The sequence below is a fragment of the Squalius cephalus genome, assembly GCF_949319135.1.
Source record: "Squalius cephalus genome assembly, chromosome: 1".
In the NCBI taxonomy this organism is placed as follows: Eukaryota; Metazoa; Chordata; class Actinopteri; order Cypriniformes; family Leuciscidae; genus Squalius; species Squalius cephalus.
In genome coordinates, this window is record NC_137122.1 from 25066657 (window position 1) to 25093509 (window position 26853).

General features: G+C 39.4%; 2 protein-coding genes across 2 annotated transcripts in view; both read right to left on the reverse strand.

Moving 5' to 3' along the window:
- Positions 1-995: 995 nt before the first annotated feature.
- Positions 996-6227, reverse strand: LOC307171387 (uncharacterized protein; the record flags this gene model as incomplete). The annotated part of the gene is made up of 7 exons (XM_079892995.1): positions 6214-6227; positions 5775-5873; positions 5523-5603; positions 1884-1985; positions 1663-1761; positions 1399-1433; positions 996-1136 (listed from the first exon to the last, which is right to left on the reverse strand). The coding sequence occupies exons 2-7, from the start codon at positions 5842-5844 to the stop codon at positions 996-998; spliced, it is 528 nt and encodes a 175-aa protein (XP_079749121.1). The 5' UTR covers positions 5845-5873; positions 6214-6227.
- A 5820-nt stretch (positions 6228-12047) lies between these two features.
- The window catches only part of LOC307171396 (uncharacterized protein), a gene marked incomplete at both ends in the record, with an annotated part of 28149 nt that continues 13343 nt past the window's right edge, over positions 12048-26853 (reverse strand). Inside the window, 5 exons of the mRNA XM_079893005.1 lie at positions 12048-12055; positions 12309-12398; positions 12896-12997; positions 17993-18349; positions 18442-18786. Of these exons, the coding sequence (XP_079749131.1) occupies positions 12048-12055; positions 12309-12398; positions 12896-12997; positions 17993-18349; positions 18442-18786 (902 nt within the window). The remainder of the gene's footprint in view (positions 12056-12308; positions 12399-12895; positions 12998-17992; positions 18350-18441; positions 18787-26853) is intronic.

Genomic DNA, 26853 nt, shown 5'->3' on the forward strand with positions numbered 1-26853 from the left:
TGCACTTGTAATGACACTTAAAGGATGTTAAGAGGCTAAAAAGCAGGCTTACTACTTGCCCTATTGAAGTCAACAGGGTGCAAATTTTAAAAATAGAATAACTCGGTGTAGGCAACACCGATTTTGGTCGTTGTTCTCTGTATTGACAGCACTCCAAATGTACAAAAAAATGAGCTCAATGTTAAAATTGACCGGAGTTCTCCTTTAATAACGGAGAAATGTGAATGTTTCTCACTAGATCTCACAGCGATGTTATTACTTTAGTGGCGAGTTCAAATGCTTTCTTGACTGGATCTCTTAGCGCTGTGTAGTATAAGATCGGCTCGCGCTGCTTTGGTCCAAACTGATAAACAGTCCGTCACGAGTAGCTCAGTTTCGTTCCGCTTACATTGCGTTTGCCATTTGATGTTGTGGTCGCGCCAGCGTCTACATTATGAGCGCGCTCGCGACGCGCTTACATTTGAAATAACCGTTCGGTTTGAAAATGCGTGCCTTGTACCGAACGGTTTAATACGAATACGCATACCGTTACACCCCTAAAACAGTGACATAATCGATTATGGCACTTTGCCGCATCGATGCTGAATCATGCATGCCCCGCATTGCGATGCATCGCCAAATCGATTATTGTTGACACCAGTTATTACAGCGAATAACAACCCCTTCAGGCTGATTCAAGACCCCGACGCGGATCAGCCTGTCAGGTTGTATTCGCTATAACAACCGCCTCGCTCTACATTATCCCTTACATAACACATGTATTCCTCCGCCAAGCAATGTAGTTTCATAGAGGTTGCTAAGCAACACATGCAGCAACAAAGCATCACAAACAGCGGTTGCGCAGTAACACTAATGTAATGCGGTCACAGGTGTGTGTTTGTTGAGTAATTTACAATGGCTTCGAACGCGGCTCAACCAATCAGAATCAAGGACCGGAACTATCCGTTTTATAAAGAGTCTTTTTCTCTCATTGTTGATTATGTTTCTGTTTCCACTTAATCTGGCTGATTTTCCTTTGTCTTGTCGCTTCTTCCAGCCTCCTGATCTTGATTCAGTAGAGGATTAATTTCATGTGATTCTGCTGAGTTCTGGTTCTGGTTTGATCCACTGGCTGAAGCTTCATTCTCTGCTGCATTCTGGGTTCAGGAGAATACATGTTTTAGTTTATTTATTTAGGACGGTTTAACATGAAGCAAAGAGCCTTTTATTTGAGGTCAATTATAAAATCTTAAATCAATAAAACCAGCTAAAATATATTGATCTGATAATCTGGTTCTGTCTGTGACTGTAATGTCACCAGTTCTCGCTGCTTTCTGTTTAAGATGTATGTGTGTTTGATGCACGTTAAATATGAAGTAAATTCAGGTTGATTGTAAATCTCTAATCAATAACACTAACCTGACAAAACTGCCGACATTTTATGTCAGAAATCCCTGCGTGTTAAAAGCAGTGGGAGAAAAGATATTTTTATAAAATCATCAATGGCATAATGAATATATCTGATTCCTGAATTTAACAAATGGCTGAAATAAGTCGTTAAATCAGTTTGAGATTCTTTATTATGAACAAAAAACATAATGACCAGCCTAAATGAATGTAAATAAGGGCATTAAACAAATGTTGATGATTTGTAATAAAACAAATAATTCCAGTTGTACTTACAGGGTCCAAACAATGTCAAAATCAGCAGAGAAAAAGCAAATATGCTTTCAGAGGAGAAGACGACGACTCTCAGATCTCCAGCTGCACGCTCACCATTAACTGAAGATGACATTAAAATATTAGATTATAATCATTAGTAATATTTAAATTCATCTTTATAATATATTTTGTAATACTAACAGCATGAAACACTGCATCATAGTAAAATGTTATTCACTCACCCGTTTTCAGTATCAGTTCAGTCATCAGTGTAACAGAGTTCAGTAAAACAACAGCAACTGATCCAAACACATACAACATCTTTTTAAAGGTGAGGGTCAGATCTGTAAAACAGATTTTTTTCTTATTTTTTTTTTTTTATATCTAATATTAAAATAGATTGTTTTGCTTTAGGTCATAAAACTGTTTCATTACCCACTAAAGCAAGTGTTAAAATCAAGTATAATGAATCAGTTCTCTTACGAGAGTACTCTCGTGTTGCGTAAGCTAGCTTACGCTACGGGAAAATCCCTTTTCTCGAGAATAGCCAAAAAATTATCCTTAAGTTTTGCATTAATTTAAAACGCATTGCTGCACAGAGCAGACCTAGGCGAGGTGGCTCGCGCACCTATTGGTTTCTCTGCGGCAACTGCTGCAGCCTATCGAGGGACTGCTCATGACGTAAGCGCCAATGAGGGCGCGGGCACCCTAGCACGTCACGTCCCGCCAGAATGGGCGTGGCTTATGTCTATATAAGCCCAGTCCAGATAGGGTGTTCTTTGATTTTTCATCTCTTCAGCGAAGTACTCACATCGCTGGATCTCCGGAAGAAACCTGCATCGTTGAAGAGGCACTGCAGCGGGACGAGCCATCTGCATCGCAGAACAGAGTCTGAGGAAGCCGGCCGTCTTCACGCCGCCTTCAGCCGCCGTTCCTGCTGCGCCATCCGGCGCTCATATCCTTTTACAATCACTCACGTGTGTGTTCGCCGTCGCGACACTCGCGTGTTTTCTTCCTAAAAGAGCCGAGGCGTTGTTCTAAATGCCTCGTGTTTCCAATGCGGCTCGTGTCGAGCCCCTCTCAGCGACAGGGACTGCCACAGAGCTCGCGACCAGCTTTCTTACGTTCAGAAAGCCAACCCGCCCCTTGCAGTTCACACCCCTTCTGTGGCTCAGTGGTGGAATCTGAGACTTTCGCGCCAGAGACCCGAGTTCGAATCTGAAAGTGCCCACTATTCAGTGTTCACTCCTACCCATAAACATTGCCCGCTCAGTGACACAAGGTCGAAACTACAGTGAAAGACGAAGTAGCACACGTACTTCGCACCGAAATAGCGAAACTGCTGAAGAAGGGAGCAGTAGAAACCATCCCTCTGACTCAGAGCGAGTCAGGCTTCTACAGCCGGTACATTCTAGTGCCCAAAAAGGATGGCGGTCTCAGACCCATCCTGAATCTCAGGCATTTGAACAAAGCTCTTATGAAAAGATCATTCAAAATGCTCACAACCAGAAAAATCCTCGCGCAAATTCGCCCGAGGGACTGGTTTATTTCAGTGGATCTGAAGGATGCTTATTTCCAGATTCAAATAACACCCCGTCACAGGCTTTTCTTGAGATTCGCCTTCGACAGCCAGGCTTATCAGTACACCGTCCTGCCGTTCGGCCTGTCTTTAGCACCTCGTACATTTACAAAGTGCATGGACGCGGCGCTCGCTCCCCTGAGACAATGGGGTATGCGAGTGCTAAACTATTTGGATGACTGGCTAATCCTAGCGCAGTCAAAGGCAGAACTGATAACGCACAGGGCTTTACTACTCAGTCTTCTAGAGAACCTGGGTCTCAAAGTCAATTGGACCAAGAGTTCGCTGTCTCCCAGCCAGAAAATCTCTTTCCTGGGAACAGAACTGGACTTCGTGTCAATGACAGCGCGGCTTACGTCACAGCGCGCGATGAGTATACAACGCCTGGCAGCGTCGTTCAAGGCCGGCAGCGTCACCCCTCTCAAAAGATTTCAGAGGATGCTGGGTCTTATGGCCTTAGCCTCAGCAGTGCTTCGACTGGGCTCGCTTCACATGCGCCCACTTCAGTACTGGCTGAAGACGCGAGTTCCGCGTCATGCGTGGGCCACTGGTCACGCACGCCTCAAGGTAACCCAGAACTGTGTTTCAGCTCTCAGGCCCTGGAAGGCGATCGACTGGTATCGGTCAGGTGTGGATCTGGGAGCGATCTCGAAGCTGAAAGTAGTCTCGACAGATGCCTCCAACTCAGGTTGGGGCGCCCTATAAGAGGGCAGGCTGACGTTTGGCCTGTGGTCAGGCCAAGAACAGCGCCTACACATAAACTGTCTGGAGATGAAAGCGGTCGAGAACACTTTGGAATTTTTCCTTCCCCTGTTAAAGGGCCATCACGTCTTAGTCCGCATGGACAATATGTCGGTGGTGTCCTACATAAACCGCCAGGGCGGTCTCAGATCACGGAACCTACACTCTTTGGCGGAACGCCTCCTTGTGTGGTCCCTGAGAGCAGCACACGTGCCAGGCTGTCTGAACGTGGGTCCAGACATGCTGTCCAGGGACAACGTTCCCCCGGGGGAGTGGTCCCTTCACCCTCAGGCAGTACAGCTGCTATGGGACAGCTTCGGCAGAGCGGAAGTCGACCTCTTCGCGTCATCAGACAATGCTCACTGTCCAATATTCTTTACAAAGGACAGGGATGCGCTGGCCCACAACTGGCCCAGCTGCCCGCTTTATGTTTTTCCCCCAGTCGCACTGTTATCACAGGTAATCAAGCGAATCAGGGAGAACAAATGCTCTGTGCTCCTAGTAGCCCCGTTCTGGAGGAACCAAGTGTGGTTCCCGGAGTTGATGCAGCTATCGAACACAGCCCCGTGGCCGATTCCATTGAGGTAAGATCTCCTCTCTCAGGCCAAGGGCGCGATTTGGCATCCTCGCCCCGAGCTTTGGGCCCTACATGTATGGGCCATCAACGGACACCCGTTGACCTCCCAGTAGGAGTGTTAAACACAATTACACAGGCTAGAGCTTTCTCTACTAGACAGCTCTATGCTTCTAACTGGTCAGTGTTCTCCGGCTGGTGGTCAGCTCGAAACTTGGATCCACAATGCTGTGGGGTGATGGAGATTATCATCTTCCTACAAGAGCTTTTGGAGCAGGGCAGATCCCCCTCCACGCTCAAAGTGTATGTTTTGGCCATAGCTGCGTTAGGAAAGCTATGCATGGTCAGTCACTGGGTAGGAACGATCTTATCATCCGCTTCCTGAGAGGGGTGAGGAGGTTGAACCCCCCTCGAACCCCTTTGGTTCCTGTGTGGGACCTTTCCACGGTCCTGGAGGCCATGAAATGCGACCCCTTCGAACCACTACAGTCAGTAGATTGCGGTATCTTCCGCTTCCGTTTTTCTGACGGCTCTCGCCTCGGTTAAACGAGTGGGTGACCTGCACACACTCTCCGTGAGTACCATGTGCCTCGAGTTTGGGCCTAATGACTCCTAAAGTCATCCTCAAACCGAGACATGGCTATGTCCCCAGAGTGCTCTCCACCCCTTTCAGAGCAAAGTTATTTCCCTGTCACAGAGTGCATTATGGGTATAAAAGAGTGAATCATACAGCAAAATAAACTGTTCACTCAGAATCTGTTGTCTTGTGCATTGCTCTATTGTTTTCAGCATCTGCAGTGAGAGTCTACGGATCAGAGAGAGACGCCAATGACAGTGCACTGACACCAAAGATCCGTCATAATGAAAATCACTTTTACACCCGTAGCATACTGTACTTCACGAGAGCTGAACTAGTCATATTCAAACCTGAGATCAGGAGGGAAAACAATTCACACAGACAATTGCAGTAGATGATCGAAACTGTACCCAGATCGCGTCCCTCAATGCATATTGCAATCATCCACAGCACTTGCAGAAATATAGCCATACAGGTCCATCCTGCAGCATCTGCACACAGAAGTGTGTGTTTATTATATACTCTTAGATTTGATTATATTAAGAATTCAATTAACTGTACAATTCATGTTCAAAATAAGTGAAAGATATGAACCTTCTGCCCAGAGATGTAATTAGATAAATACGTTTTAATAACTTATTTTATTAGAAATGTAATTGTACCTTTTTCATTTTTCAGTGATGTGATGTAGAAATACACCATTACTGCAGTCATGATAAACATGAAGATCATCCATGAGGTTATATTGAGCAAATTTGAACCTAAAAAAAGATTAGAATAGTTTAATTCAATAATCTGTTCAAAATAGTTTACTTGGATATTTAAACCTGTAAATATCAAAGCAAAATCACTAAACGTGAATATAATCATGTAACAGAGAAACATCCTACAACTGAACCACAAATCAAACTTCTGATTCACCCATAATATAGATTATAGTTCTGACCCATACATTCAGATTAGACTTTAACACTGACCTTTGAAACATTCAGATTTAACACTTTTTATTTATTGAAGGCTTTAAGGATTCACAAGTACTGGAACGGTATTCATTCATTGATCACACTGAACTATAGTCAGATGAATTAATCTCATACTCACAGCTTTTATCTTTGTTTATGTCCCTCAAACAGGAAAATGACAGAAAAAAGAACAGTGGGAAAATCATGCTGACAAAAAACCCTGAAATCAGACAAACAACAGTCATGTAAGATTTCTAGAAACCATTTTCAGTAACAGCAGAAACATTTTAATAAGGACTTTAATCATGAAAATGCATTTTTCCTCTCATTTATTTATGAAAAAACATCCAAATTAATTCTCATAGTTAAACACAATTACTGCTTTTCTCATTTGTGAATATGTTTCCTTTTTACTCCTCATAAATGGCACAGATGTGATAAAGTGTCACTGACCTCCTCTGGCGGCTCCAAAAGCGATGAACAGGAGGGTGAATTGTAACGAAGGCAAAATGAAAAAGCTGAATCCAGCTACATCAGTTACTTTTTCCCATATCCACTCCCATATCTCTCCACCACACGGCATCTCCATGTTTTTAGTAAATACTAGAAAATGAAAAATACATTCATTCAAAATTTTTCTTCACTCCTGCCTTAGATCTAATTATTTATAATGGGGATAGTAATATATATACAGTGAGGAAAATAAGTATTTGAACACCCTGCTATTTTGCAAGTTCTCCCACTTAGAAATCATGGAGGGGTCTGAAATTGTCATCGTAGGTGCATGTCCACTGTGAGAGACATAATCTAAAAAAAAAAATCCAGAAATCACAATGTATGATTTTTTAACTATTTATTTGTATGATACAGCTGCAAATAAGTATTTGAACATCTGAGAAAATCAATGTTAATATTTGGTACAGTAGCCTTTGTTTGCAATTACAGAGGTCAAACGTTTCCTGTAGTTTTTCACCAGGTTTGCACACACTGCAGGAGGGATTTTGGCCCACTCCTCCACACAGATCTTCTCTAGATCAGTCAGGTTTCTGGGTTGTCGCTGAGAAACACAGAGTTTGAGTTCCCTCCAAAGATTCTCTATTGGGTTTAGGTCTGGAGACTGGCTAGGCCACGCCAGAACCTTGATATGCTTCTTACAGAGCCACTCCTTGGTTATCCTGGCTGTGTGCTTCGGGTCATTGTCATGTTGGAAGACCCAGCCTCGACCCATCTCCAATGCTCTAACTGAGGGAAGGAGGTTGTTCCCCAAAATCTCGCAATACATGGCCCCATCATCCTCTCCTTAATACAGTGCAGTCGCCCTGTCCCATGTGCAGAAAAACACCCCCAAAGCATGATGCTACCACCCCCATGCTTCACAGTAGGGATGGTGTTCTTGGGATGGTACTCATCATTCTTCTTCCTCCAAACACGTTTAGTGGAATTATGACCAAAAAGTTCTATTTTGGTCTCATCTGACCACATGACTTTCTCCCATGACTCCTCTGGATCATCCAAATGGTCATTGGCAAACTTAAGACGGGCCTTGACATGTGCTGGTTTAACCCTCTGGGGACCAAAAACGCGCCTGCGCGTTTTGCTCGTTTTTTTTTTTTAGCAATGAAAATAAACACTAAATGCTCTGTTAATTTTGATCTTTCATTTTCGTGTAATACATCAAACGATCCTGTTCAGTTTCTATTTTTTTTCTGTATACTCACAATAAAAATAAAGTGTTTTGCTTTTTGACAAATAAAGAAAAATTAACATGATGCGATTTCTGCCTTCTCACTGTCAGTAAACTCCCATTTGAAACGCGTTCGAAAATGATCTATAACTCCGCGAAAATTCAGTCAAACAGGCAAACAGACCCACGGGCATAAAGCTTGAGATCGCATCTGTTAAATGAAGTAACTTATATAAAAAACAAATATTCTCATCTTCTGTAATCTGTATAAAAAGAGAGCGACTCCAGTCGAGCTCATTACGAGCTAATTCACAGTAATGTGACCACTCCCCGGAGAGCGCGTGCTATTTAAACGCAAATTCTGAGAACTATTGAAGATCTGTGAAACGCCCACATCAGCTGTAAACAAAGCGCGTCGCGATCGAGTGAGGCATAATATAGCCTACCTTATGGAGAAAAGACTCCTCAGAACAGTGCTGATATGAGGAACAATATATCCTGATATGAGGAGCAGATCCCGCTGAGGAGTGAGGTAGGCTGTTTTCTTTTCTCAAGTGTGGAATAACGTTATGGAATAACGTTAGTGTAGGCCTATGCAAACCGCAAAAAGATGAATCGCATTTCTATAATATGACTCGCCTTTCTGTGAGATGAATGAAGGGTACATATTTGTAAAGACTGTTTAGCCTAAATATAAATCGCGCGTCTGTGTGTGAAAGAATAAACTGCTTTGCTATAGCCTACTGAGATGAGTAAAAATCGACTGGAATATGTTGAAATAAAATGTATTTGTATAAGCAACGTATTAAACTGCAAATGAGCATTTATATGCCCTAATATTTCATAAAAACAACGCTACAGTCAGTCACTTGTTGACTAGATTTGGGTACAGTTTTTAGGCTACTGTAAAATATACTGCCACATAAAATAAGCTTTTGTTTAGCAATTTCTGCTCATATCTAACGTTTTATATATATATATATATATATATATATATATATATATATATATATATATATATATTTGTCAAAAATAAAGTCATAGACTAAGATGTTAGATGTTCCAATGCGGCTATATTCAAACTAATGAATACATATGATAAAATGTAGGCCTATAATCTTTATTCTTTTTCTTTTTTACAAAGAAAGAGTACACTTGAAATATTGTTGAAATTGTAATTATTGTTGTAATTGTAACATTTTTAATAAAATAGCAAAACATATTTACAAGAGAGATGTAAGCAAAATCTTAAATGGTCAATATAAGTCTTCTTCTAAATACATCCTTTGTCCTTGCATTGTGGCTCAGTCAGTGTCACACCTGAAAGGATGGCTCATTAGGCAGAGTCATTATGCAGAGTGGGTGTGAACTACTCCTCCCCCTCGCATATTGGCTTTCCAAGCAAAACCTGTTTTACACCATTTAAATCAATGTATTTTTTTTTGTGAACGATAAAGCAAGACTATTTTCATATAATTTTGAAGCTAGAACTCAAAGGGACCACATCCATTGGTCAAAAGTCTTGTGGACACATATTAAATATGTGTTTTGTGGTCTTAATTCAGCAACTTTCATTTTTATTTTTTCCAATAACCACGCATAAACATTATTCTCTTAAAAATACAAACATCTACATACAAGTTGCTCGCATATTATGGTAGCCCTGTTTGTGCTATATATAGTGAATTTACACCTTTGTCATTAACATGTTTATAAATAACTGAAAAAAGCACAAATGTCAAGGCATGTCAGAACATCTCAAGGGCCCCAAAAACACCTTGGTCCCCAGAGGGTTAAGCAGGGGAACCTTCCGTGCCATGCATGATTTTAAACCATGACGTCTTAGTGTATTACCAACAGTAACCTTGGAAACGGTGGTCCCAGCTCTTTTCAGGTCATTGACCAGCTCATCCCGTGTAGTTCTGGGCTGATTTCTCACCTTTCTTAGGATCATTGAGACCCCACGAGGTGAGATCTTGCATGGAGCCCCAGTCCGAGGGAGATTGACAGTCATGTTTAGCTTCTTCCATTTTCTAATGATTGCTCCAACAGTGGACCTTTTTTCACCAAGCTGCTTGGCAATTTCCCCGTAGCCCTTTCCAGCCTTGTGGAGGTGTACAATTTTGTCTCTAGTGTCTTTGGACAGCTCTTTGGTCTTGGCCATGTTAGTAGTTGGATTCTTACTGATTATATGGGGTGGACAGGTGTCTTTATGCAGCTAACGACCTCAAACAGGTGCATCTAATTTAGGATAATAAATGGAGTGGAGGTGGACATTTTAAAGGCAGACTAAGAGGTCTTTGAGGGTCAGAATTCTAGCTGATAGACAGGTGTTCAAATACTTATTTGCAGTTGTATCATACAAATAAATAGTTAAAAAATAATATATTGTGATTTCTTTTTTTTCTGGGAATTTTTTTTTTTAGATTGTGTCTCTTACAGTGGACATGCACCTACGATGACAATTTCAGACCCCTCCATGATTTCCAAGTGGGAGAACTTGCAAAATAGCAGGGTGTTCAAATACTTATTTTCCTCACTGTATATATATATATATATTGATACTTTGCAGTCACGTGACTACCACGGATACCTGGCGGGCAACAAACGGGTATTTTCAACGTTGAGTCCTGTAGTTCCAGGTCTTTCTAGTAGCTATCAAGTGACAGTCTGTTAAGCGAGCTAGCTGCATAACTATGGACTATAGGATTAACTCCAAGGTAGCTAAATTGTGTAAAGCAGACAAGGTTTTTTAAGATAATCGAGCAGTAATAATTCCTCCGTAAATAATCTAGCTACTGTTGGGTCATCTCTGGTTCTCATTGAAAATCATAGATATCGCAAACCTCAAAACAACCTATCACACACTTCTGTTATTGTTGTTAGCAAAAGACGACAGCTGTTACTCTGCGTTCACACCGTCACCGGCGAGAGCGTCAAAGTGCCCGGAAATCATTCATTTTCAATGAATTTAGTCGCTCTCGCCGGCGGCGGCGTGTGAACGTACAGTTAGACTCATAACACAAACAGCTGACTCGCCGAACCAGCTGGTGAATACTGGTGGTGTTGATTGACAAAACTACAGTAACTTAAAGACACGATTAATTACATGATCATACACCCATTGTATTCAAACAAATACCTTTAATGGTAATTTGCACAGACGTGTATAGCCTACTGTGAAGGTTGCTTATCTCATCTGCGGTTAGTGCATCCAATTGCACAACAACTATCTGGCATGTCGTTTACACCTCAAAACACCAACTTTTGTATAGTAAAACTGGCGACGTCCTGGCAAGATCCTTGATTAGTTTACTGGGTTTAGTTGCTGGAGAACGACGTTCTTGCCCGCCAGCCAGTACTTGTGACGTCACGTGCAAAGTATCAATAGGCCTACACATTAACACTAAGTCATCATTATTCTACAGGAATACATATGAAAATCATTGATAGTTTAGTTGCTTGTTACAAAAGTTTACAATAAATGTGTCTGAGCTTCTGAAGTGATAGGCTACTGATCAGAGATGTTCATATATTTCAATGAAATTAATGTGTGTGTGTGTGTGTGTGTGTGTGTGTGTGTGTGTGTGTGTGTGTGTGTGTGTGTGTGTTTGAAACAATTATTGATAAGCTGATAAAACACAGTTTCACAGCACTTACTCTCTACAAATAAAACGTGCAGAAATACTTACAGTAAATGATGAAGATGACACAGAGCAGAATCACGACTCCAAACACGGCCATTACCATTATTTTTTCAGACTCTTCATAATGTACAATATTTCTCCGAGCACGACTCAAAAGAACTGAAACAGAACAACAGCAAACCTTAAACCACAGGGCTGTTGAACGCTTGATTCTGATTGGCTGATGACATTCTAGTGTATGTGATTATTCAGTAAAAGATATGCAGCAGATCAAGGCAGGGTTTGACTTGTGTCAAAGCTCTTGGAGGGAACATACATGCACAGAAACTTGTCAGCGCTACCTCAAAAGTTTATCCATTAAATAGATTCACAACTGAAACATAACATTTCTTAGTAGTGAGGTGATAACACATGATTTCTCTCTCTTTCAGAACGCAGAATTATTAAAAAAATGACACACCAAAGGTTTGTTTCAGCATTAACACCAACCATGATTTCGGAGTAAAGATAAAGTAGCAGCACATGATACCCTGAAACGTTTATCTAATGTTGTTATTTTTACATCACTGCAGATTATTTTAAACTATTGTTCATTAATAACAGCATGATAATATACATGATCACATGGAGGAATTTGTTGATTTACCAACCTGAAAAATAGACCACCATAAAAATGATAAATTCAGAGAAAAGTTTGACGTCTGTGAACAGAAATGGTTTAAAACTAATGAATATTTATAAAACATATTAGAGCAAATCAATAATATTTAATTTCCACATTGTTGAATGTAAAGGAAATGTCTAAAAATCTCACAAAGATCACTGATATAGAGATTAGGGAGATGTCAGCCATTATGTGAAGACACCTGCATGAAACTAAAAATTTCAATAAAAAATCCAAACCTGACATCTTTAAATACGGTGCAACATGTATCACCATCAGAGGCCTCAGGATAAAAAGAGCACAGCAAAAGATCGTCTCATACAGAAATCCTGCAACAAAACCAGATTATTGTGTATTGATTGGCTTGAGACCCTTTGACAGTTTGCTATTTAGCAGCCTTATGCTAAAATACTGTTTTTTTTTTTTCACATCAATCTACACATTATGACGAAAACAAAACCCTGATTTGTGATAATTTCGTGATATATAATATTGTGACTTATACAGCAAAGTTGATTATACATACAAATTTAAGGCAGCAACTTTTTTTTACAGTGTGGATGTCAATGCATGTTTCCCAATATTTGGTTTTCCAACTTTCCCAACAAGAAAGAAAGTCAAAGAGGTTTGTAAATGACAGAATGTTTTTGAAACATCCTTTTATGGGTCTGAATACTAATTCAATGTCTAATGCAAAAGCACTTCAGCATAAGGCTGCAGCATAACAAAATTTGGAAAAAGGTATTGTTTTTCACAAGCTATTGTACTTCAAATATCCAGAGAAAAGTATATTTCTTACTGTGTGATTGATATTTGATTTACTCACCTTCTGTAACACCCCAGAGGACAAAGGCCACAAACATCATAATATTGGGAAGAAACACATGAATAAACCCAACAGTCCTGACACGTTTGGTTGCAGTAGAGTCTGTTAGTGAGGGGCAAAATATGCATTTATAACTTGTTTTGTATTGTAAGAAATGCTATTTACCTGTTTTGAAAAAAAAAAAAAAAAAATATATATATATATATATATATATATATATATATATATATATATATATATATATATATATATATATTATTTGCATGCGTTGACGGAAATGCCATATAAAGGCAAACAATAGGAAATTCCATATAAAATATTGTACTCGACTTCCTTTGTTCATGATGTAGAACAGTAAAATGAGCAAAATGTGTGAAAAGAGAAAAGGGTGAACTCATGAACTTAATCTGTGCAACCTGAGGCACACAAGGGTAAAGAAGAGGTGATAAAACCACAAATGAAATTAAGACTGATGAAGACTACAGTGAAGAAGGGGAAGCGTATACAGAGGAACCCATCCGGCGTATCAAACATGAGCTAAATAGAATTGGAATTCACCAAAAATAAGTATAAAAGACTGAGGAATAAAGCACTTCTCAGATGCTGCCTGCATTGAGAGATTGCTGGTTAGAGCTTAATTATTTAAGTTTTAGATGATTTTTAATTTTGGTCTTTTTAATTATGGTCTGTTCTGGGCTAGAACTCCCTGTGCATCCATGCAGCATAAAGGGTAAAGAGAACAGAACCAACAAATGTATAGCAGATGTCATTAGTTTTCTTAATGACAATAATTTAATGTAACGATATAATTCAAAGTAAATGTGTCTGATTCGAAGACGAATATCAGAAGGCCAAGTCCTGACTGGACGAGAGGAGGAGCTGGAATGGAGGAGGGTAATTAGCTTCTGAGAAACTGAATAAAGCTGCTGATAATACTGAAGGAGCTTATATGCTGTAATTGTCATCGTTTTCCTATAGGTATACGTGGATCAGCTGAAAGTCAGCTGATGCGAGCTTGACTGACATGATCTGCCAGATTTAATGTGACACTTGGAGTGTCACTTGGAGGAAGATCCAAGATGGTGCCGGCGTGGCTGGTTCGCCGTTTGGCTCTCCTGGCTGTTGCAAATTTTATACTGTCTTTATTGAATATCATCAGGACCACTGACTCTCTGCGGACGTATGATCGTATAGAACTCTTAAATATCAAAGTTTTGGTGGATTCGTGTGCTGAATATAACAACAAGGGATCTTCAAAGTCATGTCCCTTTTACCTGGCTGATATACCAGAGCACCTGCTCCACCTGAAGGCTCTGCTTCCCAGGAAACGCCGGCGTAGAGGAGTGCGCAGCGGTAGGCTAGTCAGGCTGAAATCCTGGCTAGCACTTTCTCCAAATTTGGCGTGGTTCCATGCAAGTATCCCTCAAGAGTATCAAGAAAATCCCTCTGTTTTTATCGCCTGATATCTCGGCACATCTTTGCTCCTGCTGGCAGCTATCTGGTCCCTGTTGTCGGTAAACTGGATGAGTGTCTTGCGGTGCGCCATTGCCGATCTCGGCTACGTGGACGGAACCCAGGCCATCTCCAGCCGCTGAGCTGGGTAGTTTCGGCAGCTAACCGCGTCCAGGCTTCAACTAGGTCTGCGCTTGTGAATGCAAGATCAGTGATGAATAAGTCGTTTATTCTGAAGGACTTCTTCAATACGCATTCATTGGATTTATTTTTTATTACGGAAACATGGATTAATCTGGGTGAGTCCACTGCCTTTTCGGAACTGTTACCTCCCGAGTGTACTTTTATTAACACACCGCGTATGACTGGACGTGGAGGAGGAATTGCCACAATATTAAAGAGTCGCTTACATTGTAAGCCATTGTCGATGGCTTTTTCTTCATTTGAGCTAAGCTGTTTTGAACTGGGTGCGCGAAATCCTGTTCTGTGTGCGGTGATATACCGGCCGCCAAAGCATAATCATGATTTTATTAAGGATTTTTCTGATTTTATTGCTGTTATAAGGACAAATTATGATAAGATTCTAATTGTTGGTGATTTTAATGTACACGTCTGTTGCCCTTCAAAAGCTATGGCGAAAGAGTTTTTAGATGTGATTGATGGCTTTAATTTAACTCAACATGTTGCAGGATCCACACAAATACATGGGCATTTATTGGATCTTGTATTGTCCTATGGGTTGCCTATTGATAATGTATTAGTGTCTGATGCTATTTTTTCGGATCATTGTCCTGTCATGTTTGATTTTGTTTTTAATGATGACGCAGCCAGACGAGAGCGTAGAAGGGCAGAGCGTCGGTGGAAAAAGGATGGGCTGCAGGTGTCCTATCAGATTTTACAGGACAGCTGGAGAAACTATCAAAAAATTGTTGAAGTTAAACAAACACAATATTTTTCAGAAATAGTATCTCAAAATGTCAACAATCCACGTGTTATTTTTAAAACCATTGGGTCTGTGTTGAACCCTCCACAATCCACTTCTATTGAATTTTTACATGATACTTGTGAAAATGTTTTGGCCTTTTTTAATAGTAAAGTTTCAAATATCAGAGCCAATATAGTGCCCCTTTCTTTAAACATGCACTGTTCAGCTATTTTTTGTCAGTTTGAGCCAGTTTCAATGCTATCTCTTACAAAGATCATCAATCAAATTAAACCCTCCACATCCCCTACGGACCCTGTCCCTCCACACTTTTTTTAAGGATGTGTGAGAAACGATTGGCTCTCATGTTGAGGAAATTATAAATAGTAGCCTGTCTTCTGGAGTTGTGCCTGCATTTTGTAAAAAAGCAGTGATTGAGCCACTGATTAAGAAAGCTGGACTTGAGTCCACAAATGTTTCAAATTATCGCCCTATTTCTAAACTTTCTTTTTTATCGAAAATTTTGGAAAAATGTGTATTTTTGCAGCTACAGTCTTTTCTGGAGGCACATGGCATCTTAGATAGTTTTCAGTCAGGTTTTAAAGTATTTCATAGCACTGAGTCTGCACTTTTAAAGGTTTTCAATGACCTGTTTTTAATGACAGATTCTGGTGATTCAGCCATTTTAGTGCTTTTAGATCTCACTGCTGCTTTTGACACAGTTGACCACAAAATTATTTTTATCTCACCTGGAAAACTGTGTGGGAGTCAGGGGGACTGCCCTAAAGTGGTTTCAGTCATATCTTTCAGGGAGATGCTGTTTTGTTAAAATGGGGGACCCTACTTCATCAACTGCGCCTTTTAACTGTGGGGTCCCCCAGGGATCAATTCTTGGTCCTATTCTTTTTGCATTGTACCTCCTTCCACTTGGAATGGTTTTTAAAAAGCATGGCATCTCCTATCATCTTTATGCTGATGATTGTCAAATTTATATGCCAATCAGAAAGCATGAAGGCAGCCCCCTGACACCCCTACTTGAATGTTTAAATGATGTCAAAGCGTGGTTGGCCCAAAATTTTTTAAAACTAAATGAGAGTAAAACAGAGATTATGCAGTTTGGCCCCACTAACCCCTTGATAGATTTGGGTCCCCTCAATGACTTTGTGCATCCTGTTGTAACTAACCTTGGGGTAAAAATAGACAGTGATTTTAAATTTAACAAACAAATAAATGCAGTAGTGAAATCTAGTTATCATCATCTTCGCCTTTTAGCCAAAGTTAAACCGTTTTTGTCTTTTAACAGTTTTGAACAAGCTACACATGCTTTTATTTCTTCTCGTTTAAACTACTGTAATGCAATTTATATCGGTATAAATCAAAACGCACTTTCACGCTTACAGTTAGTCCAAAATTCTGCAGCACGTCTTTTAACAGGAACCAAAAAGCGCGCTCATATAACTCCAATTCTTGCCTCATTGCATTGGCTTCCTGTTCGTTTTAGGATTGATTTTAAGATTTTATTGTTTGTTTTTAAAGCTGTGAATGGACTGGCCCCAACATATATCTCGGACCTCATTCAAATTTATACGCCAGCGCGGACACTGAGGTCAGAGGGCCAGCTCCAGCTTGCGGTCCCCAAGTCAAGACTTAAAACTCGGGGGGACAGGGCTTTTTCTGTGGTTGGAGCTAAACTCCGGAATGTCCTGCCCCTCCATATCCGAACTGCCCCTACAGTCGAGTGTTTTAAGGCTCGTCTAAAGACTCATTTTTATTCTTTCGCTTTTTAACTCCGCGTGAGATGTGTGGTCCTTTGTGGTGTTTATTCTTTTTATTTTTTATATTTTATATAATTTTTTAAACCTGATGTTCTTATTTTGTTTTAATTATTTTATATTAATTGTTTGTATGTTCTAAGTCTTTTGTGCAGCACTTTGGAAACTTTGTGTCTGTAAAATGTGCTTTAGAAATAAAGTGGATTGGATTGGATTGGACACCTGATTTTTTATTTTTACTTTTAAATTAGTTGCTTTAGTGTTAAAGGTAAGATAAAAGAGACACACCACGTAACATTCCTTATTGTTTTAAAATGTAATAGATCATTTTTAACTACTTGTTTCATTATAGTGAACAGATAAAATGTGTTAAGTGAAGTCTAAATGATTTTGTGTAATGGATTCACTCTGGACTTTCGGTAGTGATAACATGCTCCTGTTGTTTAAATTCAGTACTTTGTACATAACAATACATAACTGTGATATTGTCACTCATCCTGACTCTGTTGTAATTTTGACAAGCTTTATATGAAGGTTGTTGGTGATTTTCTGAATAAAAGTCCAGTATGTGTGGATTTTGCAGTGAATAAGTCTTTTGAACATACCTGTATTTTGTGATCTACTGTAGATTATAATGCAGGGCAGAAGTGCAGATACAGATGCAGCAATACAGAGCATCAACACCATTATGTGTGAAAAAGAGAAACCTAAAAAATCAAGTCAATTTACAATCATTTAATTGAGTTACATTGTCCAAACTAAACTCTAAACAAAAAAGATTAATTGAACTTCTGCCGACACCGAAATGCTTCTTTACAAATTATGACAGGTTTGTACTAAAATGTAATCAGCACTATAGTACAAATAACAGTATAAAAACTGATTTTTGATAAAAATACGTTTCCTTTTACCATTTGTTTTAAGACAATTATGTTTTACTCAGTTACTCACCCAGTCTCTCCAGTACTACAGTTGTATAGGCTGAAAGTCTTCCAGCAAACACTTGACACATGTAAACTCCTGTGTCTTCAGTTCTGACATTCTTCAGTCTGAGAGAGAAGTTTCCTTTGGGGATTTCATCAGTGAAGAACTCAACTCTGTCTCTGTATTGTTCATCTGATGAATCTAGTAAAGTCTTGTTGTTCTGATAGAGCAGAACCAGAATCTCTACATCTTCATCTGTTTTCTTCCATGAAACCTCTTCAATGTGTTCAGGTGTGATGTGAGAGTCTACAGAGCAGTTCAGAGTGACGTCCTCACCCACAGACGCAGAAATGGAGCGACTCGATCCTGATACTAGCAGACGCTCTGAAAGAAAATAAACCCAAATGTTTAAACACAAATGTTTTCATGAAATACTAAATAAACTTTCTACCAGAACTAATTAGGTTTTTACTCACCAACATCTTTTATCTGAACCACAGTCTCTCCAGAATCCTGCTGACTGTAAACTTTACATGTGTAATTTCCCTCATCTTCAGCTGTCAGACTGTCCAGACAGAGGGAGAAGTTTCCATGTTGAATCTGATCAGTAAAGAAATGAGCTCTATCATGATAATCCTGCTGCTGGACCTCTGCTCGACTCTCACCATCTTGATAGAGATGAACCAGAGTCTCTGAGTCTGTTCTTCTCCATTCCACCTTCAGATCTTTCACTGGTAAAGGTTTGTCAACATAACAGGGCAAAACCACTGAAGATCCCAGAGGAGCAACCAGAGGACCAGAGGGACCATTTAAAATGAAGCCTGAAAATGAATAAACATTATTCATTAAATACTAAGCTGTTCAAGAATAAATATGGAAATTATGTTTCTGCTGTAAAATATCCATTAAGAAAGAGGGCAAGAAACATACATCACATCAATTTGCAGTAAAATGAATTTGGTAAATGGTTGTTTATCACAAACTTATAAACAAACTATCCATTTTACTTTGATAAAAAGGCCAGAGTTTTAGTCGTGTAAACTGATTTCTTTAATCCAGTAAAATCCAGGCGTTGTATTAGCTGGAGCCAGTTTTCAGTCAGACGTCATATTTTGGTTGAAAATGAAAGTCGGGTTGAGGTCTAAACCCAACATTTGTTTAACGTCAAGCTCCAATGTCATAAAGATGTTGAATTTTGGTTGGAATAAGCACCGCACTGCAAAAAAAGTGTGAAATGCATGGCAGCGCACATTAAATCTCTAAAGGTCTAAGCAGAGGAGGATTAAACAACTCCACAAACAGCATTACCAGCTTCACTTATTACTAACCAGGGGCCCGTTCTTCGTACGTTGCTTAAAACATCCGAGATCAAATTACACATCCAAGATGATATCATCGTGCTAATCATGATCTGGCTAATTAGGTTCTTCAAACACACTTGCCGGTGTCGTGCCGAATTTTGACTCCTGCCAAATTATCACCCCCCTAGTATTGGTAGGTTTAGGATTAGTTGTGGGGGTGGGGTTAGGATTAGGGGCGGGGTTAGGATTAGGCAATCGGTACTGACTTCAACGAGGGGGGTAATAATTTGGCAGGGGGTCAAAATTCGGCACAACACCGGATATGATTAGTATCGCTGGATTGAGTTATCTGAGATAACTGCGCGTTCATGCTAAGTTTAAAAGGGGATATGTATCGATAGTAGAAACATTGATCAGCAACGCTGCTATTCCCAGACAGCAAGCCAACATTGAATAAACATTGTTTTTCCATCTGAATCATCATTATGGTTGATGTTGAAATTTCAATGCAAAATAAATGTTGAATCACCATTACCATATCGATGAAAACCTGATGTTATTAATGTTGATGGCAACAATATTGGAACAACATTGATCTATAGTTATCTTTATGATTGATTAAGCATTGCTATTTGGTTTACCGGGCGATCGCTGAATGTGTTGAAAAGTCATTGATTTATAGTTGACCGGGAAACGACGCTGTTGTTGAAGAGTCATCGCATATAGTTGACCGGGAAATATGATTGAAAATGCATCGATATATAGTTGACCGGGAAATATGATTGAAAATCCATCGATTTTTGTTTGACCGGGAGATCAACACCAACGTACTGCACCGAACACAGCTCATTTCTGGACCTTGGCACAAGCGTACAGGTAAGCTTGCTTAATGTTCGATATGAATGAATTGTACCAAATCAAATACTGTTAGGCTGATCGTTAACATGATGGTTAATGTAGTAACCGACGCAGTGCTGCAGTCACTGAAATAGATTTTTGTTTTACCAATGTGTCAAAAATCTGCCAAAAGTACTTTGTGGTTCTCTTCTAGGTTATAAAGTTAGCAAAACCTCACTGGTCCAGTCTATTTTTGTGACAGCTAGCTCAAAATGCATGTCTGTACCCATTGCTAGTGTCGTGAAATCTATTAAAGGGATAGTTCAGGATTTTAGACATGAATCTCTATAGCTTCCCCATAAGCAGTGTGGTGCATTGACCATGACTTACCCCCGACAGCGTCCTGTGAGCCGAGCTCCGGTCCAGTTTTGGTCAAGATGAAATTAGTCCGGCAAGATTGCTGGGGTCACGGCAATAAAGCTTTTTTCTTCTCAAATCAATATGTGTTCAAAAGAGTGATATATTTGCGTCACTAAAACATTGTCTATGGAGAGGTCAGACCTCGTAATGGCTTGGCACTATTTTCTCCCCTGTCATATCACTGCGCGCTGCCGCTACCTACAGCCAGCTGCGAGCTGCGCAGGCGCACACCACTTTTTCAGTTGTTCGGCAGTGTTTACAGCAGTGTTTACGTGCTCAGAACAGCTACACGAACGAGCTAACATAGCTACTCACCAAGAGCGATCAGTTTGTACAAGCTTTGTAGAAAACTTGTTCAACTTCTCTGTCCATCCTCTCTCTTTCTGTCCTTTCTAACTCCATCTGGCGTAACTCGTCATCTGTGTATTCAGGTTCGTAAAGATATCCTTTTGGCTGTGTGTCGAAGTCAATGTTGTCATCGTCGCTGCTGTAGTCAGACATGTTATCGTTCTCTTTACGAGCTGTAAACAAAGTGACACGTGCGCGGCTCCCAGCTGGCTGTAGCGGCAGCGCGCAGTGATATGACGGGGTAAGAAAATAGTGCCAAGCCATTACGAGGTCTGACCTCTCCATAGACAACGGTTTTGTGCTGCAAATATATAACTCTTTTGAACACATATTGATTTGAGAAGAAAGAAGCTTTATTGCCGTGACCCCAGCAAACTTGCCGGACTAATTTCATCTTGACCAAAACTGGACCGGAGCTCGGCTCACAGGACGCTGTCGGGGGTAAGTCATGGTCAATGCACCACACTGCTTATGGGGAAGCTATAGAGATTCATGTCTAAAATCCTGAACTATCCCTTTAACACAGCACCGCTATTTCTTCTGACCGCCGGAGAACACCGGCAGATGGGCCAACGCTATAGTGCTCTATCTAGCGCTATACCCACAGCAGTGACCGCGGCGGGCCAGAATTACACAAAAGACATGGTTTACCTTTACTTTATTCAATGCAGAACTGTCTCGAGTTGTAACGTTAACTGGAAATGCCGATTATACCATCTCGTCGTAATAGCCTACAAATCCAAAATATGAATAATCCTCGAGCAGGGCTGCGATATGCGTGCGATACAGTTTTGTAACTCCATTGTGTTTGTTTTCAGAGATGATAACAGTCGTTTTATACTAGTGCTTATGCGATATCATGATTTTTGATGATCTTCTGCACCTTTTCTGAGCGCGGGGAAGCGCGCGCGCCACGCGCGCACTGTTATTATACAGCGCCTGACAACCAGGCCTGGCGGCGTAAAGGGGGGGCTAGCCCCACATACTTCATTTAGAAACAATTAAAATGCCTCGTTAATTTTAAAGACATAGCCTTATTATTAGCCTGTTTTTGCGGTGAGATTTATGCATATTCCTCCATGCACCCAGTATTTAAGCAGAAATTAATGTGCAATTAGTCAACCAGAAAAATCTTTTGTCTATGGTAACTCTAATCAATACATTTGCTATTTAATTAGTTATACGTATCCAGTTATTTATATTTAATTTGTTGAGTTTACAATTAGTTCTGATTTAATAAAATAATAAACATGATTTTTTACTTGTATTCTAGATGCCTCAACGTCTTACAAACACTATGACTTCGCTCAAGCTGTACAGAAGTGGCTGCGCTACGCCCCAGACCGAGCGGGAGGAGCTGGAAGACAGACGCAGCAGGAGTTAGCACGTTAAAAGAAAAAGAAAAAATGAAATAATACAATAAAAATGATTGTTTAATTTTTAAAGAATGCGTGGGGTGTCATTTGTGCTAGTCTAGGTTATAGCCTAAAGGTATAGTTTCTATTTTCTATATTTTGCTAGCCCGCATCCTGGCTGTCGATAAAGCAGGATTATAGCCTAATAATAATGTTTTTAATATTATATTAAAATTACAGACCTTCAGATTAAACCTGTGGTATACTAAAACACCATTGAAGTTTTGTTGATATGCTGGGATTTCAACATTGTTTCAATATCCATTGTAATCGAAATACCATTGAAATTCTGTTGATCTCTAGGTATGATTTAAACGTTGTTTCAATGATAATAGAGGGTGCAACATGATGAAGAATCAACATCAGAGTTCGACGTTGATTCAATGATTTTATCGTTGACAGTGGGATGTTGATTTAACATCGTTTCAATTACTATTTGCTATCTGGGTTGGCTGCTCAGCGTGGCCAAAGAGCGCGCTCAGTTTTTCTCCTCAGCAGAGCAAGAACTAATAGTCGAAGTTTGTTCGGAATTTTAATGTTTAATCAAAACGCCAGGGAACACCTCAAAGACTGCAAAAGCTAGAAGAGAGGGCTGGCAAAAAGTAGCAGACAATTTAAATCCGTTAGAAGTGGCCACGTTAGATGTTTTTTTATCATTTATTAGCCTATATTTTTGTCTTTTAATGCACTGTAAAAAGTGAACAGTTGGATCAACTTAAAAAAATTACTTCAATTGGTAGCACCTAAAGAAATGAAGTTTTCTCAACTTAAATTATCACGTTTTTCATGATAAAACATGATAATTTAAGTTGAGAAAACTTCATTTCTTTAGGTGTTACCAATTGAAGTAATTTTTTTAAGTTGATCCAACTATTCACTTTTTACAGTGTAATTGCATAATTACTTTGTTCATTGTAATGTCAGAGTCACCACACTAGAACATGGGAACTAATAAAAGTGAAGTACAAAAATATTCTACATAATGGTAATTGTTATGCTGCGTTCCAGGCAGGTTTTTGAGCACGTAAATCACGACTTCAAACCACGACTCACGACGTTGTAGCGTTCCAGGCAACCTGTAACCCGTGTTTTTCCAACCTTATACCCGTGAAAGTGCACTGGAACGGCAGTCAAACCCGTGACTTCCCACCCGTGAACTCGTACTAGATCGATGTACTCCCAGTTGGAAAAACACGGGTTACAGGTTGCCTGGAACGCGGCATTAGTTATATTATAGTCTCTTCTATAAAAGGCACTGTTAAATAAATGGTTGTCTGTTTATAAAAGCAACCAAGAAAAAGGCTGAGAAAAAAATAGAAAAGATCTTAGTAGCCTACACTGTAAAATAATTTTTGCTGTTAAATTAAGGCTGTATAGTCATTTCAACTGTTAAATCTTGAGTAATGATGAATTGCTTTGACTTGTGAAAGTGAAAACTGATAAACTTATGTTAATGTAAAAATATTTTGCCATGAGTTATTGATCACATTTTTCCCCAGTGTAGTTCATTGTAATGACATCGTGTTTTCCTCTTTTGTGCACTTTTACTAATACACCAACACTTGTATCTGTTCCCAAGAAAGTGGTGGCTGAAATATGTGCAGTAAGTGGACATTTTCTAACTTTCCAAAGGAAAGAAAGTATAAGACTTTGTAATGTCCATTTGTTTCCATTGCACTGGACAGTGAATAAACCCTCTCAGATAACTGTCATATGGAGGAACTAGCCTACCTGCGAGTGCATAAATAACTTTACTTAATTTATACACAGCAAAATCCCCAGTGTTAAATTAACACTCCTCAGTGTAGGCTACATATGTGTCCACACAGGGTGTTAAAATTAACACTGAAGCAGTGTTGAAGTTAATGAGATAATTAAGTGATTAATTAAGTGATGATTGGCCATTAGTGGTGACACCTGGGGCCCGTTCTTCGTACGTCGCTAACTCAGTTAGCTGGATTTGATCATTGGCGATTTGGCATGATCTTGGATTGTTTGGTTCTTGGACGCTCATCCTGGACTTGCTGTCATAGCAACAGGTGCGCAAACTTAAACCTGCTCGCGAGCAGGCTTATTTCATGTTAACAGGATTAGACTTCGGCTTCATAAGCGGAGCTGATACGGGAAGTCCAGCGCAGCGCGATAGTGCACTTTCTGAGATATATATTTTTTTTCTCGTGACACGTGAGATTGTCGTTTACATTATTAATTTGTTGGAAACGCACATTTATTTTCGACTTGTCGGAGTCGGGCTTTAACTACAGCACAAACTGTTTGCATTGCCCTAAGATTATTTGCGAGTGGCTCTTGATGCTGTTTGCGAATGCACGTTGGAATTACGTTTTCGAGAAACACGACTGGTTGAAGGCTGATAACTATGGAACTTGCGAACATATTGGCTAATGATGCTTTTGGGAAACGCACCCCAGAGTCTACAGAAGTTCTTATTGAGAATTAACAGGTTTAGATGTTGATGTATGGTTGAAAATGATAGTTTGGTTTGTTGTAAGATGTAGCCTAACTGTGTAGGCTATGTTATGGCAAGAAAAGCAAGAGAAAATATGTTTAGATGATATTGTCTTGATGATAAAGATATAGGGCCCTATTTTAACGGTCTGCGCAAGTATCAAGTGCGAAACGCAAGTAACTTTGTGGGCGGGTCTCGGGCGCTGTTGCTATTATACCGGCGGGATAAATGACTCTTGCGCCCGACGCAAATCTAAAATGGGTTGGTCTGAAGTAGCTTCATTATTCATAGGTGTGGTTTTGGGCGTAACGTGAAATAAACCAATCAGAGCGTCATCTCACATTTAAACTAGGTTTTTTCGGTCAGTGGCGGAATTGTTTTCTAAACCTGCAAAATAGCATGAGGGAACGTTTGCGCCGGAACACGCCTCCTCTTTGCGCTGAACTGCCCCCGGGAGCGCAAGTGTATTTCTTATGCCTGGCTCACACTACAGGAGTTTTAAAATCCTAACCGATTTTGAAATCTGGTTGAAGCACACACTTAAGGGCCCATAATCACCAAATAGGCCTAGCGGTCTATTTCACTGATGTCATCCATAATCTAATCTTTCAATAGCTATGTGATTATTTTGTATTAATAATAATAGAAAGCCTGTAATTCTACATGGACCACTTAACATGTTAAACTCCAATGTCTATTAGACTCACTCAGACATCAATAATCTGCATATGAATCTCAAAAATTTTAAATTGTAGTACAAACTCAATAAAATTATCTCTAAATTAACAACTCGGCTGTTTTAAGTATTATGACATTAAAGATAAATTACAGTTAAAATACGGTAGGCTATTTTTATACAGTTGTTCTGCCCATTATCTGGTCATGGTATATAATCTTTTCCATTTTCAGTTTTGCAGTTTGTTATTTTTCTGTAAAAAAGTGTAATTTTACAGGTAATGGTCTGTATTTAATTTTTTTTTACAGAATTTTACCGTTTTGTCATTATACAGTGAAATGCCTGTTATTTTACAGATATTTTCTCTAATTTAAAGGTCCACGATTAAATTTACAGGCCTTGCTTGTATTTCGCTTTTACATCAATTTTACGTTTTTAGGAATTGTCTGTATTTTTACAGAGTTACGTGTAATTTTACATACAATATTAAGTAATATTTAAAAAACTAATTCTGTGAAATTAGAAAACAAAGAAAAGAAGGTATAAGTGCAGAAATCTGGAGCTATTCAACATGTTTTCCTTGAAGATCATTGAGCATGTGGGGGTTAAAGTAAGTTTTTTTTTTAAGGTTAAATAATAGTATTTGAACATACAGTACCCTACATACAGTAGGCCTGTATTGAATTATTATTTATTGTATAGGCTATAGTCTTTTAATCTTGTCTTGTAAATAGATGCTCATTTTGATCATCATTCCATTGACTTATTCTCCCATAATTTCATGAATATTTTATTTCTCTTATGAATATTTTTCCAAATCTCCAATGCTGCACATTCAGGGCTGTGTGTGTGCGTGCGTGCGTGTGTGTTTGTGTGTGTGTGTGTGTGTGTGTGTGTGTGTAGGGGCGTCGGACTGGGGGTAAAACCAGTACTGATTACCAGGGCCCCAAGGGGAGAGAGGGCCCTTGAAAAGTCTGGAATATATTTTATTTGGCCCATCAGGACTGCATATGCAGGGCCCGGGATCTTGTACTACGCCCCTGTGTGTGTGTGTGTGCGCGCACAATTGATTGTAAAATTGCTATTATTAAGTACTTAATTAGAGATTGGTCAAAGTTGTGAAAAGTGTAATATACTGTTAAAACTGTAAATATACAAACTTTGTGTTTAAATTTATGTTCTTATTGCATTTTTATACATAACTTCATAGTTATTTTACACAGAAAAACTATATATTAAAAGAAAATTAATGTAGATAGACAGCATTATTATAAAATAACTTTATAAAACCCTACATTTAGTTTAACCTCCGGTTTAACCTTAAAGTTAAATGTTATTTGACATCATTTATCAGTTTTTCCACGGTTTAATAAGCCATTATCAACAGTAATATACTGTATAATTTAATTAATTTTGACTGTAAA